Source organism: Sceloporus occidentalis, unplaced genomic scaffold (genome assembly GCF_023333645.1).
Source record: "Sceloporus occidentalis isolate IW3139 unplaced genomic scaffold, rSceOcc1.0.p SCAF_8, whole genome shotgun sequence".
In the NCBI taxonomy this organism is placed as follows: domain Eukaryota; kingdom Metazoa; phylum Chordata; class Lepidosauria; order Squamata; family Phrynosomatidae; genus Sceloporus; species Sceloporus occidentalis.
Genome location: NW_028316988.1, coordinates 29,523,560 through 29,539,322, shown reverse-complemented (window position 1 = coordinate 29,539,322; position 15,763 = coordinate 29,523,560). Strand labels below are relative to the sequence as shown.

Here is a 15,763-nt window from a genome sequence, read left to right as displayed (position 1 = left end):
TCCTCAATATGGCACCCCTTCAAGGGATAAAGTAGGGGAAGTAAGAGGAGGAAAGAGGAACGTTTTAAAAGTGGTCAAGAAAGTGGTACTGCAGAGGATTAACTAGGACCATTCCTACCAAGATCAGGACTGTTGAAAGGCAGAAGCAATTCACTTTTAGAAATCCATTGTCACTTCCCTGCATTGCATAACCTTTCATTTAAAAACCTGTTTTTCCAAAACTAGAAGTGGGCATTTAACAACTTCCAGGTTTTTTTAAAGGACATTTTTGCTATCTGGGGTCTCCGAGGGCTGAAAATTGCCCACCTTTTGACAGGCCACGGTTGTCTATCCTTGCTATGTATGGAAGACATGCAGCTACAATAATCCCATCACTAGTATAGGGACTCATTTTGAATCTGTAAACTTAAGGGGCTTATGTAATGGAAAGGCAACTTTGGTAATCGTACCATGCATGGTTTTGCGTATTTCAAAATGTAATAGGGCCTTCCACATGTTGAGATAGTTAGGCTTCAGACTACAAGTTCCAGAATGTCCAAGAGTGAACGCTGGCCGATAGATTTTGGGAGTTGCAATCCAGAAAAGATAACTCTCGGGTTTTTCTCCCCTCCTAACCATGATGCTTCTGCCCACTCTGTCAATCTTGCTACACCCCTGACCCAAAAATAAACCCAGAGGCCATATAGACCCTTCTCTAAAATCAAAGTGGAGAATGGGTAGAAGCTAGGGAAGAGGTAGGGAAACTTGTGGCCTTCCAGAAACGGTTCAACTCCAATCATTATCAGCCCTCAATACAGTAAACGGAAATGCAAAAAGGTAATTGCTCCAAAAGTGCTGAACTGCAGACTGAATGGGTCAAGCCTCATTTGGAGAACTGCAAAGCACTGGAGTCTTGGTTAAAGGGGAGGAAGGAACATATACCCTTCCATTTTTGTGGAGTCTTACGCAAATCATCACTAGACTATATTACATTCTTTCATTCATTATCTTGTTCCCTAATCTAATTCTGTTCCTAAAATGCTAATCCCCCCCCCCATTTTTTAGAAGATATACTACTGTATAATCTTCTCCCATTCTTCATTTCTCCAGGAAGACAGGTCCTCCATTTATCCCTCCTGTCCAGGAGGACGTCCAAAACACTTTCTCTCTCTCTCTTCTCACATTTGCCAGGCTGCAAAGAGGAGGAGAGAGGCTGGGCCAGGGAACTGTGCGTTTGTGTATCCCTTGAAGAAGTCTCTCCCAGGGACAGACAGCAAGGCAGCTCAGGAAATAAGGAAACAGATGCATCTGGAGCCTTGGTTTTCCACACAGCAGCCATTATGTGAGAGGAGTCCATTTGCAAGCAAGGTGGAAATGTAAATCCGATAGTTTTGCGAATTTACTCATTTCCTGATTGACCTCACATTCTCCCTGCATTCTCTTCTGATTGTCTGCAGCATCATGTGAAAAGCAACTGTGAATTTGTCCCTAAGCCCTGGATGGCACTGCATTGTTCCCACTTTAAACTTCCGTGTGATAACATGCTAGGATTCTATGATTCTATGACCTTCGAGTCCCTGGAATCAAACACACAACTTTGTTGCTGTCACTGGCTGTAGTGTCACTTTGACACCAGGGCTCCCTCACAATGCCACAAATGGGCAACCCAGACTGTGCTGCGTAGCTTTGGCCGGCCACATCGCCACTGAGGGTGAGAAGGATAGAGGCCAAGCTGAGCCTCCAGATTCTCGGTTGGTAGGGAAGCATGCCAGGTCTGCCAGCAGTGTTGCCTGCTCTGCATGTGCGAATCTGAGCCAAGAGGGTCCTGTGGCCCTGAGATGTTAGAATCCTAGTGTTGGAAGAGACCTCAAGGGTCATCTAACCCAACCCTTTTGGGCTGTGCAAGAACACAGAATCAAAGCACCTGCAAAAGATGGCCATTCAGCCTCTGTTTAAAAACCTCCAAAGAAGGGGACTCCATCACCCTCCAAGGCTGTGTCCTCCAATGTCCAACAGCTTTGACCACCCTCTGTTTAAAAACCTCCAAAGAAGGAGCCTCCGTCGCCCTCCAAGGCTGTATCCTCCAATGTCCAACAGCTCTGACCATCAGGAAGTTCCCCCTGAGATTTCGGTGGAATAATTTCTCCTGTAGTTTGTATGTGTTGCTCCTTGTCTCTGGAGCTGTGGAAAACAAGGCTCTTCCCTCTTTGACGTGACATCCCTTTAGATATTTAAACATGACGATCATGTCCCCTCTAGACCTTCTTGTCATCAGGCTAAACAGATGGATGGACTCTAGCTAGCATGGCGCAGGGATGCTGGGAGTCACAGTCTTCCTCTGAGGCATGGATAGCTGGGACGCTCACTTCAGAACAGAATGGAAAGGCACTCAGGGAGGAAAAAATGCCCTCTATAATAGTAAATAGTAGAAGGATTTTGGGGGAGGAGGTCAGTGGAAACAGAAGATCCGTCTGGGCAATGACTCCCTCCCTCCTGGTAGGCTATAGGTATGAGCAACATGGCCCCTGAGAGACGTTCCTTCTATGCCATTTCATCCATGGTGGGTTCTCCCCACATCTGTGTGACTCTAGGGCCAGAACACAAACACATGTAGGAATACTCTGAACTTAGTTACTGTGATACACTTATCAATCAGGTAGCCTTGTCTTAGAACAAGAACTGTTTTAATGCAAATTTATTACAATCTTGTCAGAGGATATGTAACGAAACAACAACAACAACAATAATAACAACAACAATAATAATAATAATAATAATATCTTATTTATATCCCGCCCCTTTGAGGTCAATCGGGGAGGCTAACAATAATACAATACAATACAATATATATCAAAATCTACTTCCCTCCCCCCTTAAAAAGTTATTAAATCAATTATAATTAAAACCAACAAATTAAAACAACATAACACATACACACCATTACAAAACAGACAAAAACAAAACAGCAAACTGTGGCAGCATTCCACTCAAATTTCCAGAGAGGACCTTAGGGACTCTCATGAGAAGAGGGTTCCTGAGGCTGGGATTATCTATCCAGGAAAGGCCTGCCGGAAGAGATCCGTCTTGACAGCCTTTTTAAAGCTGTCTAAAGATGTCAGTTGACGGATCTCGTCCGGCAGGTCGTTCCATAATCTGGGGGCGACAACAGAAAAAGCCCTCTGGGAGGTAGCCGAAAGCCTATATCTTTGAGGCTGCAGCAAATTCCTCCCAGAGGACCGGAGTGTGCGGGAAGGATTATATGGGAGGAGGCGGTCCCTGAGATAGTTTGGACCCAAGCCATTTAGGCCTTTAAAGGTGATAACCAACACCTTGTACTGGGCCTGGAAACTAATAGGCAGCCAGTGGAGGGACTAATACCGGAGTAATATGTTCCCTCCTCAATGTTCCTGATACTACTCTGGCCACCATATTCTGCACTAATTGCAGTTTCCGAATCAAGTACAAGGGTAGCCCCATGTAGAGCGCAGTACAGAAATCTAGACGTGAGGTTAGCAGCGCGTGTACAATAGTAGTCTCGAGATCCCTTGCTTCCAGAAAAGGGCACAGTTGGCGTATCAGCTGAAGCTGATAACAGGCGCTCCTGACTGTGGCATTTACCTGATTTGTCATCAGGAGCGACGAGTCAAGGAGCACCCCCAGACTGCAAACACAGTCACTGGAGGAGAGTGTGACCCCATCCAGGACTGGGGATTGCAACCCAATTCTGGGTTTCGGGGCTGCTACCGTGAGCACCTCCGTCTTGTCCGCATTCAGTTTCAATCTGTTTTTCCGCATCCAGCCCATTACTGCTCGAAGACATTCATTGAGAGAAGAGACGCCATCAGAATTCGAGGCCAACGAACGAGACACGGAGAAATAGATCTGGGTGTCATCAGCGTACTGATAACACCCAGCTCCATAACTCCGAATAATCTCACCCAGCGGCTTCATATAGATGTTAAATAACATTGGAGACAGTATAGCACCCTGTGGAACCCCACAGGTGAGCTCCCTTTTACTGGAGCAGCTGTCCCCGAGCAGCACCCTTTGGGACCTTTCCAGAGGAAGGACAGGAACCACTGCAATGCAGTGCCTCCGATACCTAACCCCCTCAGGCGGTCCAAGAGGATGCCATGATCTATCGTGTCGAAAGCCGCTGAGAGGTCTAGGAGCACCAACAGGGTCACACTACCTCTGTCAATGCTCAGACGCAGATTGTCGGTCAAGGCAACCATGGCAGTCTCAACCCCAAAGCCTGTCCTGAAGCCAGTTTGAAATGGGTCTAGATAATCGGTTTCATCCAAGACAGCTTGGAGTTGAAGAGCAACCGCCCTCTCGATCACCTTGCTCAAAAATGGCAGTTAAGAGACTGGCCTGTAATTATTCATATCCAGGGGGTCAAGGGAAGGTTTTTTCCTAACAGCCGCTTCCCTCAAACAAGATCGAATATGTCCTTCCCTGAAGGATGCATTGATGATATCCATAAGGAACTTCCTCAATGCATCCCCCCCCCCCCCCGGACGGCCAGCCATGATGGGGCAAGGGTCGAGAGGGCAAGTTGTTTTCCTCACCCTACCAAGGAGCTTGTCCACGTCATCAGTACTCACAGATTGCAGCTGATCCAGAATAATTTCATCGACGGAGTCGCTGGACACCGCGCCTATAGTTTCTGTTGAAATATTGGCGTCTAAGTCGGCTCTTATCTGAGAGATTTTATCTACAAAGAAGTTATTAAATGCGTCGCAGCAGGCTGTCTTTGGGTAAAGCAAAGGATTTGGCACAGGGGATACCTGTGTCAGCTCCCTCACCACCCTAAACAGCACTGCTGGATGACACTCTGCAGACGCAATACGTGCAGAGAAGAAGGATCTCTTCGCTGCACGTATTGCCTCCCGATAGGACCAAAGAAAGTTCCTATGGTGAGTTCTGTCGGATAAGAGTCGAGTCTTCCGCCATTTGCGCTCTAGTCGTTGTCCAAGACGCTTCATATTCCTAAGCTCTGGTGTATGCCATGGTTTACGGTTTCAAGCGGAATGGCAAGGACGCTTGGGAGTGATCATGTCAATAGCCCTGGGAAGATCAGTGTTCCAAGCATTAACCAAGGCATCAACAGGATCACCGGCATTCCCAACCATTAAACCCTCTAAGGCTTTCTGGAATCGGATTGGTTCCATTAGCCTTCGAGGGCAGACCATTCTAAAGGGCCCATCACCCCCGGAGGGGCGGATACAGGCTCTAAGTTCCATCTTGACCAGGAAATGATCCGTCCATGACAATGCGGAGGTACTAGTAACCTCCGCCCATGGATCTTTCTGCTCCGTACTAAAGACCGCATCGAGTGTATGACCTGCACAATGTGTGGGCCCAGCGACCAATTGGGATAGGCCCATGTTTGTCACGATCTCCATGAACTCCCGAGCCGCACCTGTTAAACTGGTCTCAAGAGGAATGTTGAAGTCTCCCAAAACTAAAAGTCTGGGGGGCTCCAACAACAGCTCGGTTAGGGAGTCTGCTAGACAACAGGGTAGTGGGAAGACTAGCAGAATCCCCAAACTATCCCTGGTCCTCAGGCTAAGGTACATACACTCGAAGTGGACTGTATTCCGGACAGGTATCCTGGTCAAGGTGAGGTTGTTTTTGTAAACTAGAGCTACTCCACCTCCCCGCCCACTTCCCCTCACCTGCTCACTGACAGAATACCCGGCTGGGAGGGCCTGCGCCCAAGTGACTGCGCTGTCCTCTCCCAGCCAGGTCTCTGTAAAGCAAGCCAGGTCGGCATCCTCATCCAGGAGGAGATCATGGATGACATGAGTCTTGTTCTTAACCGACCTGGCATTGCAGAGAAGCAGAGTGAGGTTCTGTGGAATGGTTGGTCTGCTCTCCAAACCAATCTGGGAAACAGAGGGAACTGAAGGCGGGATAGCTATCAAACAGTGATCCCGTCTTCTTTTGTAACATTTGTTTGCTCTCTTCGAGCTATACCTCCCATTCCCCAGCACAACTCCAATAGGTGCCCCCACCTCATTCCTGACCTCAGGTAATACAGTGGAATTTGAAGCCACTTCTCAGGAATAAGGGGGGTGTACGTAATAATGTAATTTTAATATTTACATAAACAAATATCTGAGTATAAATTAGTGTAGAGACACACAGGCAAAAGCAAGCCACCCCAAAGCCAATACACATGGATGGTATCTGCCAAGCATCAAGATATCTGCCATTCCTGAGAGTCTTTGGCGCACCTGAATGAGGGCCACAGCTTTGAGGGAGGGACCTCCAGTGAGTGCGGGGCAAAAAGGAGAGTGTAACCAGGTGGGGAGGACAGGGAGGCTTGATGGAGGAGAGGAGGAAGGACCAGATGAAGAGGAGTGTGTGGACGGGCTAACGGAAAGAGCCAGAAGATGGGAAGCAGCCGAAAAGGAACCAGGATGGGGAGGAAGGGGCGAGGCCCCAGGTTACTTCTGCCAGTTCTTTAAGACTTTTTAACTCATACTTGTAATATGAATACTTTTAATGTTAATAACTCGAGCTCATCTAGCCCTGGAGACTTGCATTCATTTTGGGTAGCCAGGTATTCCTCTACTACTTCTCTGCTTCTTCTGTGCTGCATTTCCTCTATTGCGTCCTTTGCTCCATTTTGCGCTTTCGCTTTTCTGACTTTACCCCGACACATGCTAGCTATTTGTCTGAATTCCTCTTTGGTGATTTCCCACCTTTTCTATTTGAAACGTCAGGTGAAAGTTCTTTAGATAGCCATCCTGGTTACTTTTAGATGCCTGTAATTTTTTCCTTCTCGCTGGAACTGTTTGAAATTGTTCCTTTGGTATTTGGTCATCCGTTCCAGAAAGGCATCATTCAGTTCCTCGGTCTGTAGTAGAATTCCACAATAACATTCCTGTTGTTTCCCTCTCTGATTTTTTTATCCAGGAGCTCTCCACTTGCCTTCCAGGATTGAAGTCCTGGGTCTCTTCCCATCCTTGACATATAATGCTGCTCCTCCTAACAATTAGTTTGGCCTATTTCTTTTTAAAAGGTGATACCTCTCTATTACTACATTCCAATCATGGGACTAATTCCATCAGGCTTCAATGAGGCCTATTATAACGTATTTGCTGTGCTAGGAGTTCAAGTTCCCCTTATTTATCTCCCATGCTCCATGCCTTAGTTTAATGCAACATAGAACTTTCTCCTTAGCTGCCTGTGTAAAGGTTTTCTCTCCCATTGTTGGATCCTTGCACTATTTGCCTTGTTCTCTCTATAACACGTTGACTGCTATCTCTTGATGAACTGGCGTCCTCCAGAATACTGTCTCTGTTCCCCTTGTAACTCAGTTTAAAGTCCTCCTAATCGCATTTTTGAGACGGTTGACACAAACATTTCTGGTAACCGGTGTGAGGTGCAACCCATCCCTTGCCAGAAGTCCCCATGTCTGGAACTGCAGGCCATGGATCACGGATCCAAATTGTTCTCGGTGGCATCTGTGGAGCCAGTTATTCCCTTCCCTATTTTGCTTTCCTTTCCTGGACCGTGCCCTTCAACAGATTATCTGTGCATCCAGCTTTTTTAGTTTCCTACCCAGAGCCTCACAATCCTTCTGAAGGCTGTGCCTTGCAGTACGATTGCTTCCCACATGGACCAAAAGGAAGGGGTATAGGTCAGTAGGCTTTACAAGCCTTGTCAGCCTCTCTGTCACATCATTGACACTCGCCCTAGGGAGACAACTTCCCGAGACATCTTCTCAGGCCTAAAAACCACTGCTTCTGTACCCTTCAGAAAGGAGTCCACCACCACCGCCATTCACCCCCTTCCATGCTTGGCAATGGTCATTCCTTCTGCCGATTTTATCAAGGTCTCCTTCATATTCCCCAAAGATTGGACCTGCTGCTCTTCTCATCATAAAATCATAGAGTTGAAAGAAACCTCAGTGGCCACCAAGTCCAACTTCCTGCCATGCAGGAATACACACTCAACGCACCCCTGAGAAATGGCCATCCAGCCTCTGTTTAAAAACCTCCAAAGTAGGAGACTCCACCACATTCCCAGACAACAATTCCACATTCGAATAGCTCTTCTATCAGGGCATTCTTCCTGTCAAGGTAGATTCTGTTTTCCTGTAGGTTGTATCCATTGCACTGGGTCCTACTCTCTGGAACAGCAGAAAACAAACATCTTCAGTATGGCATCCTTTTAAACGGGGCTAGCATTTCACCTCGTAACTTTCTCTTCTCCAGGATAAACATACCCAGCTACCACAGTCGCTCCTCATAAGGCATGGTTTCCAGACCTTTCACATTTTGGTCATCATCTTCTGGACATCACTGATAAGGGAGAGAGCTTCAAATCAATTCTATAGCTGCATGCTCACAAGCAGATCCCTGGTCTTGCTACTTCAGTGTGTCAAATTTCTGAAAGTGTTGACCTCCTGTGTATGAAAAATGTCCTCCTCTCCAGAAAATTCCCCTGTGTGTGCCCCATCCAGGACAGTCCATTCCTCTCTGCCCAGGAAACCTCTTGCTTCCTAATGTCCTGAAGCGTACATACCCAGGCCTCCAGCTGCTGGACCTTCTCTTCCAACAGGGCTACCAACTTCAACTTGGAGCAGGCATAGCTAACTGTATCCTCTGACAGGAAGACAAGCATGGCACAGCAGTTCCAGCAGGTGTCTGCAGCAACTCTCTCGCTAATCGAAGCAGTAATGGACTATATGAGGAAAAACAAATTGAAACTAAATCCAGAGAAAACGGAGGTACTCACAGTAGGGGCCCCTAATCCAGGTATTGTGATACAACCACCGGTCCTGGATAGGGTCACACTCCCCTTTAAGCACTGTGTTCACAGTCTGGGGGTCTTTCTTGACTCGTTGCTCCAGATGACAAATCAGGTAAATGCGACGGTCAGGAGTGCTTGTTATCAGCTTCGGCTGATACGCCAGCTGCGTCCGTTTCTGGATCCGGGGGACCTGGCAACTGTGGTACACACTCTGGTAACCTCACGACTCGAATTCTGCTATGTGCTCTACATGGGGCTACCCTTGTGCTTAGTTCGGAAACTTCAGCTAGTGCAGAATATGGCAGCCAGGCTGGTCCCGGGAAAATCTAGAAGTGACCACATTACACCGGTCTTAAAATCACTCCACTGGCTGCCTATTGGTTTCCGGGTGCAATACAAGGTGTTGGTTATGACCTTTAAAACCGTACATGGCTTGGCTCCAACCTATTTACGGGACCGCCTCCTTCCATACAATCCACCCTGCACCCTTAGGTCCTTGGGGAAAAGTATTGCAACATATAAAGACCAGATTGGCTGCAACCACACATAGGACCTTTTCTTCTGCTGTTCCCAGACTATGGAATGGCCTGCCGGAGGAGATCCATCTTATTACTAGTTTAGACAGCTAAGCAGATGGATCTCTTCCGGCAGGCCTTCCCCGAATAGCAATCCTGGCCACACACACCCCTAATATGTTTACCCCATTGACTGCCCTGTGCCTAATCCCTCATTGTTTATTTTAATTGGACTATCTTATGTTGGATTATTTTAATGTCTCATTGTTTTGTTATGTTTTAGGGGAGGGAAAGTAGGGGATACTGGGATTTGTACGGAGTTTTAATATGTAAGCCGCCTCAGTTATCTCTGATAGAGAGGCGGGATACAAATTTTAAAAATATATATTATTTCTTACTATTTGTCTTTTTAATCATGCTCGGTAGTCTTAAGAACGCACTGAAGAGAACTCTAGACCACCCCCACAAGCTCCATGGACTGGGGCTGCAGGTGCAGATAGACAGAGAGAGTAGCTGCTAGCTCCTCCGTCCACCAAGTCTCTGCCTCACTTCCTCTCAGCAGAAGCCCTGCCTCCCTGAGACCTGGGAATACACCCAACAGCGTGCTATCACACCTCCTCGCAGCTCACAGAAACAATCAGCCTTGATGCAACAGACAAAAGCCCCCAAATTGCAGTAGAACAACAGATACTAAAGAACACACAAGCAAGCCTCCCTTGAGCTCAAACGAACAAACTAGCTTTTCCCCAACTGACCCTCACCAAAAGACTCTCTCAGTCTGGAGAGGTTTAACCCCACAGGACCTCAAACTCATATTTTACTGCCTCTTTCACTACACACGGACAAAACAACCATGTTAGCTAAACCTATTTGCCAAGCTCTGTCACCAAGCTCCAGGGTCTGGGACTGCAACTAGTGGATGCTAGCTCCACCAAGACTTACTTCCTCTCAGCAGAAGCCCCATCTCCCTGAGAGAAGATGCTCAGGAAGGGGACCTTACCTGGCAGTGGAGATACCATGATCACCTCCGCTCATCGGACACAAACAGTCAGCCTTGGGCACCCAGTGGACTAATCCACCCATACAGGCAAAAACCAGCTGCTCATAACCAACACACATGAATGGGACCTGCTGTTCCCACAGGTCTCTGTGCCCATCAATGCCACCTGAACAAGGGACAGCCCCTTCCCATGGCCAGAGCCACAAGGAAGGAAGTCCCCAGTGGCCTCTGAGGAGGAGGAACTCTTCCTCCACCCCAAAACAATGTCTTTCAAAGAAGAGGAAGGAGGTGCAGCCTGCTGTTCCCCCTGGCCGGGCCTGGTCTTGGCTCCCAGAGGAGTCTTCAGGTGGCCGGAAGATCTCCAGGAAACCAAGAGGAGCTGGCAGTCTCAGAGATTCCCAAAAATCCTTCTGAAAGCATGGGAGACAGTCTGCTTGGGAGGAAATGGAAGAGGGAATTTCCCATGTGCCCACTGTGGGAACAGCAGGTTGCACCTCCTTGTCCTGCCTCACAAGGTTTTCTTTGGCCTCATTCCCACTTGATTTGGTTTCCACTGATTTGGATAAACCAAATTGACGAATCAGTTCAGCGGCAGAGCATATTTGCGCCAGGAGAGGCCGGGGGCATGAAGGCTGGGATTGAAAGAAGCAAGGAGTCTGGGGACATGGAGAAGGCCAGGGGACGGAAGGGGGAAAAGAGGCTGGGGGACAGAAGGCAGTGTGAAGGAGGCTGGGGACATGGAGAAGTCTGGAGGACGGAAGGCGGCAAGGAGGCCGAGGGATGGAAGGAGGCATGAAGGAGGCCAGCGAAGGCTGGGATGGAGAGGCTGGGGAAGCATGGGACTGCCGGGGCTGATTCAAATTGGCATGGTTCCCACTTGGGCTGAATAAATTGATTCAGCCCAAAAGAACCAGAAAAACTGCATCTTTCTGACACGGGTTAAATGAATCAAAAGCATGCCCCCCCCCTTTTTGGAATCGCTTCAGCAATTCAAATTAAGTGGGAACCGTGCTCTTTTATACCGGTTCATACCAAATCACAATCCGGTATAAAAGAATAGGAATGAGGCCTTTCTTTTCCCTTTGGATAGAGTAAAAGCCCATCCTTCTCACAGGCAGCCAGGGGTTTCCTCTCATGTGCACGTGGCCAGGAGAAGAGGCTGCCCCTCGTTCGGGTGGCACTGCTGGGCAGAGACCTTCAGTGGATCCCACTCATGTGTGCTGGCACCGGGCGCCCAGCTTCCGACTGTGTGGCTGGATCAGTCCACCGACAAACTCCAGGTTCCCAAGGATGGACCTGGTCTGGGCTCCCGGAGGTGGAAGGAGCCCTCTTTCCCTGGATGGCCAGAGGATCCTGAGGAAAGCAGAAGAAGCTGGCAGCCAGAGAGGTTCCCAAACATCCTCCTGGAGAAGAGCCCTGAGAGCCCCAGGGACAGCCTGGTTGGGGAGGAATGGAGGAAGGGTTTGTCCAGGCGCCCGACCAGGGGAACAGTGGGTTGGTCCTCCTTGCCCTTTCTTTCCCCTTTGGGCAGAGGAAGAGCCATCCTGCTCAGAGGCCGCTGAGAGTCTCCTCTCTCGTGGCTGTGGCCTGGTGAAAGGGCTGCCCCTTCTTTGGGTGGCACTGCTGGGCAAAGAGACTTTCAGGAATGGCAATCTTGATGTCTAAAGTGTAAAAGGGCAGACAGGACCCAGTAGGCAACCATCAGAAGAGGCCCAAATCTTCAAGCTAGGCCAAAGGAAGAGCAATTGATCCTCTAGAACAGGATCTATCTCACAACTAGTGGCTATTCCAGTTCCAGCATCAGAATCAGCCTCTCCTCCTGTGGCAGCATCAGCACCAGAAGCACTCATGGAAACAACTCTTCCTCTGGGTCGCTTGGTTCTTCAGCCTTTTCCCCTGCAATGAGTCCAAGCAAAAAAGTCCCGTTTGCCCTTTGCTCCCCCTGGCATCGTCAGTCCTCCGTAGTGCCCTTAGAGGCCTGCTCTCCCGCCCTGTGTACCAGTTGGCTTGGGGGCAGGCTTTCTCCTCTGCGCCTCCAGGCACCCTTTCCTGGGACAGAGGAGGAAGAGGGGACCCCCAAGAGCAGTATCTTGCTGCATGAGAGGCTGGTTATTTCCTTGGGGACTTTGTGTGCCCAGAAACATCTCACAGCTTACCTCTTGCATGGGTGGATCTTCTGGCAAGGGGGAGTTGTGGTTCCAATGGTGGGATGGAGCTGGTTGTCTGGCTGTCCAAAGCTTCACTCGGCTGCATCTCTGCAGAGGAACAGGCAGGATGAGAAATTGGTCCTTTTCCAGCACAAACACACACAGAAGCACGTATGCACAGAGGCAGGTGTGCTGTGTCTCAGCTCCACAGGCACTTGGGTCTGGACAAAAGTCAGGGCAAACAGGTTCTCCCCAGTGGGAGACCTGGCGGGGAGGTCTCCATCTTCTGAATTGCCCCCTTTAGGGGCAGCCTTGCTGCTCCTTCCCAGATCAATAAAGACCCTCCAACACTGCTGACACCCTGGGAGGCAGGGTAAAGGAGATCCTCCACCCCCAGTAGGAGTCCTTCTTGGGTTCATGGGGGGGAATATGGGGTCAAAGGACTCTCACCTTCAGGCATGCTGTCTTTCTCCTCCTCGGGTGTCTTTTCAACCTTCTCTTCCACACTTGACAACCTGTGGAGGGAGCATAGGACACAATGGGGACCTCAGACTGACTTCTCTAAGCCCAGCCCTTGTTCTTCACTTGGCAGAAGATGGGGCACCATGATGATCTTGGCCAGCCTCAATCCACCACCCTGTAGCAGCCATGCCAGCCACATCGACTCCTGTTATTTTGCATGCACACATGCGGACACACCCTACAGGGGAACACGGCCCTCCCTCCCTCACTTTCCTTGGGGTGACTCTGCCACTGAGGATGCTCTGCTCACCTGTTCGTGGCAGACAGATTTTGTAGAGCCGTGGCGTAGATGTTTGAAAAGTTTGCCAGGCTGCGATCTTTGTGCAATTCCTGGAAGACTGGAGTAAAAAACAGGTCCACAGGTGATCCAGTTAGATGCTGCTGAAAACTAGTACGCCTGAAAGGCATGGAGGATGTGGAGCAGGTTGGGATTTCCAGCCACCTCCTGTGCCCACAGAAAGAGAAAGGCCAGCATCTCCCTCTCCTCTTTCACTCCCATGCAAAGAAAACCTCCAGTTGCCCTGGTGGGTCAGGGAAGAAGAACTGCCCCCTCCCAAAAATAAACCCAGCACCCCCCCCTTTACCTTTTCCAAGATACACTATGTCCTCCTGCTCCAGGCTCTTTGATAGTTCAGAACTGTAGGATGTTAGTATATATCCTGAGCAGAAAAGGGCAGTCTGAGACCTCGGTATTTATTCTGTGCATCCCATCAAACCATTCCTTTACAAACAGAGATTGTTAGCCCCCCCCCCCTTGTACACCACCCCCATTCCATAACATTAAAATCCATGCCCTCAAACCTTTGGTCTCATGTGCCAAAGGACCAGCTGAATCTGTGCCTTTCGATGGCTGGCATGTGAGCCCTGGCAACTTGGGGGCGGGAGTGCTGGTGCTGCCTTTGTTCCTTGTCAGGGTGGGTGTTTTGGTGGCATGGGGCAGGAAGTGGTGGGCAGGCACCCATTTTGGAGTCACACATCTTTTCAGGGGAGACCCTGTGCTACTGGCGTCACTAGGGTTGGGGTCACCCGGCTTGGTAGCTCACGCTGCCATCTCCCCACTGACCTCCTCCTCCTCCTCCTCCTCCTCCTGTTACCACACCATACAGAATCCTTAGGAGTGTTAATTCTCATATATCATTGAATCTAATGGTAATAGTTGTGGTGCCCATCTTTCTGCCACATGTCCTTTTGGGGGAGGCCCTGTGTTCCGTGGGGCTGTCCCACTTTGCCTGTGACTCATGCGGAAGGGCAGAGAGCAGAGGACTCTCTCCCATGCCTCCTCCACCACCATCTCCACCCAAGTAGTCCTGACCCCCACCACAAGACCCCACATTCAAATTATGGGGCACAGGTTGCCTGGAGCATGGTCTTCTTCCATGCCACCCTTCTCTCTGTCCCACCAGCCCCCTTGGCCCAAGTGTCTAGGGGGTGCAAGGGAGACAGGTCTATCCAGATGATTTTTAAAATGGTGACTTTTAAATGATGAATTTTAAATTTGCATCCTTTGAATATGTACATATGTTATTTGTCATTTTAAATTGATGTGTATTTTAACTGATGTCTTTTTAATTAATAATTTTGATCTGTTAATTGTTGTGTTTCCCTGCCTTGATCCATAGGGAGAAGTGGGTAAGAAATACCAACAACAACAATTATTGTTATATTTTAAATGTGTGACTGATGTGATTTTTAAAAGATGTATCAATAATAATAATAATAATAATAATAATAGAAAGGGATGCCTCTGGTTGTTCATATGTTAACACACATCAGAACTTCATAAATGTAGACACTTTACCATTCAGATTTTGTTTATGGCATTTGACACCCAAAAAGGCACAACTCCATGGTGAAGTCAAAAACAGTCCGGCTCCTCCCCTCCCAATGCAATCCATTCAAAAGGATGTTCCCAGAGAGATGAAATAAACCAATCTGGCAATACAGCCTTTGCTAAATGATGCGGAGAAATTTGCCAGTGGCAAGTCCAAAAACTCACACCAAAGGCTTGTGGAGGGTCCACATGCCCAGGAATGCTGTGGCGAGCACCAGGCATGGGGGGACGTTTTGCGGCCTCACTTCTGTTCCCAGAGAGGGGTCTCCCAAAGGACCCAGAGGGAGGAAGGAGGCAATATTACAATGCATAGGAGGGGGAGAGTTCATGAGACGCCCGGCTTTTGGCTTACCTGTGAACTCTGCCGCAGCGTGTTTAATTTCAGCCTGGGGGTGGTGGAGGTATTGCAAGGCCTGGGAGAGGAACACGTGGGCGCTGTCACTGTGGTTCCCCATCTGCCAAGAAAGGAAAGGACAGGCGTCAATAGCAAGCCCCATAGCCCCACATTGCCATGGTCACTCATGGGTTGATTCCTGGCACGAACTGCAGCCAGGGTAACCTGTTGCCAGCCGGCCCGTGGCTACAACCAACCCTGCATGTGGTGGATCATGTGTCTCTGTAAGGAGAAGACACACGAAAGAGTGAGCATTCGGGGCCCTGATAGTGGCTGCGATGCGAGAAAGGGGACAGACTCTGATTCTGCCAGCCCTGGGACACAGGAGAGGTTCTGCCTGCCAATGCTGACACAGCTGCTGGGAAAGGCAGATCTGGGGTTTTGTAGCAATGGCCCCCTCCCTGGGAGTGTGCACCAGAGGAAGTGTTTGCAGAGACCTGAAAGGCTTCCCTGGGGACCAGTGGGGCAAAACTGCCCAATCTCCAAAGAGGCACCTCTGGGATTATGCAAGATCAGGGTACATGTGTGTGTTTGCCTTCAGGTCCCACGAAGAGTCACCTCTCTTCCTTTCTCCCAAGCAAAAAAGGTCTCCAGATGAAGCCAGCT

General features: G+C 49.1%; 1 protein-coding gene across 1 annotated transcript; it reads right to left on the bottom strand.

The window, feature by feature from the left end:
- Positions 1-11,811: 11,811 nt before the first annotated feature.
- On the bottom strand, positions 11,812-14,223 carry LOC149308478 (uncharacterized). Its single transcript, XM_089536888.1, has 6 exons — positions 14,157-14,223; positions 13,517-13,591; positions 13,183-13,270; positions 12,861-12,925; positions 12,420-12,518; positions 11,812-11,924 (listed from the first exon to the last, which is right to left on the bottom strand). The coding sequence occupies exons 1-6, from the start codon at positions 14,221-14,223 to the stop codon at positions 11,812-11,814; spliced, it is 507 nt and encodes a 168-aa protein (XP_089393014.1).
- Positions 14,224-15,763: the final 1,540 nt, after the last annotated feature.

Bases quoted from the DNA above. Each gene is read 5' to 3' on its own strand.
- LOC149308478 (XM_089536888.1), bottom strand. From the start codon at position 14,223: ATGGTGGTGGAGGAGGCATGGGAGAGAGTCCTCTGCTCTCTGCCCTTC. The intron at 12,926-13,182 runs GTGAGCAGAGCA...CTCCCTCCACAG, and splicing joins AATCTGTCTGCCACGAACAG to GTTGTCAAGTGTGGAAGAGA. The intron at 11,925-12,419 runs GTAAGCTGTGAG...TTTACACTTTAG, and splicing joins AAGATCCACCCATGCAAGAG to ACATCAAGATTGCCATTCCT.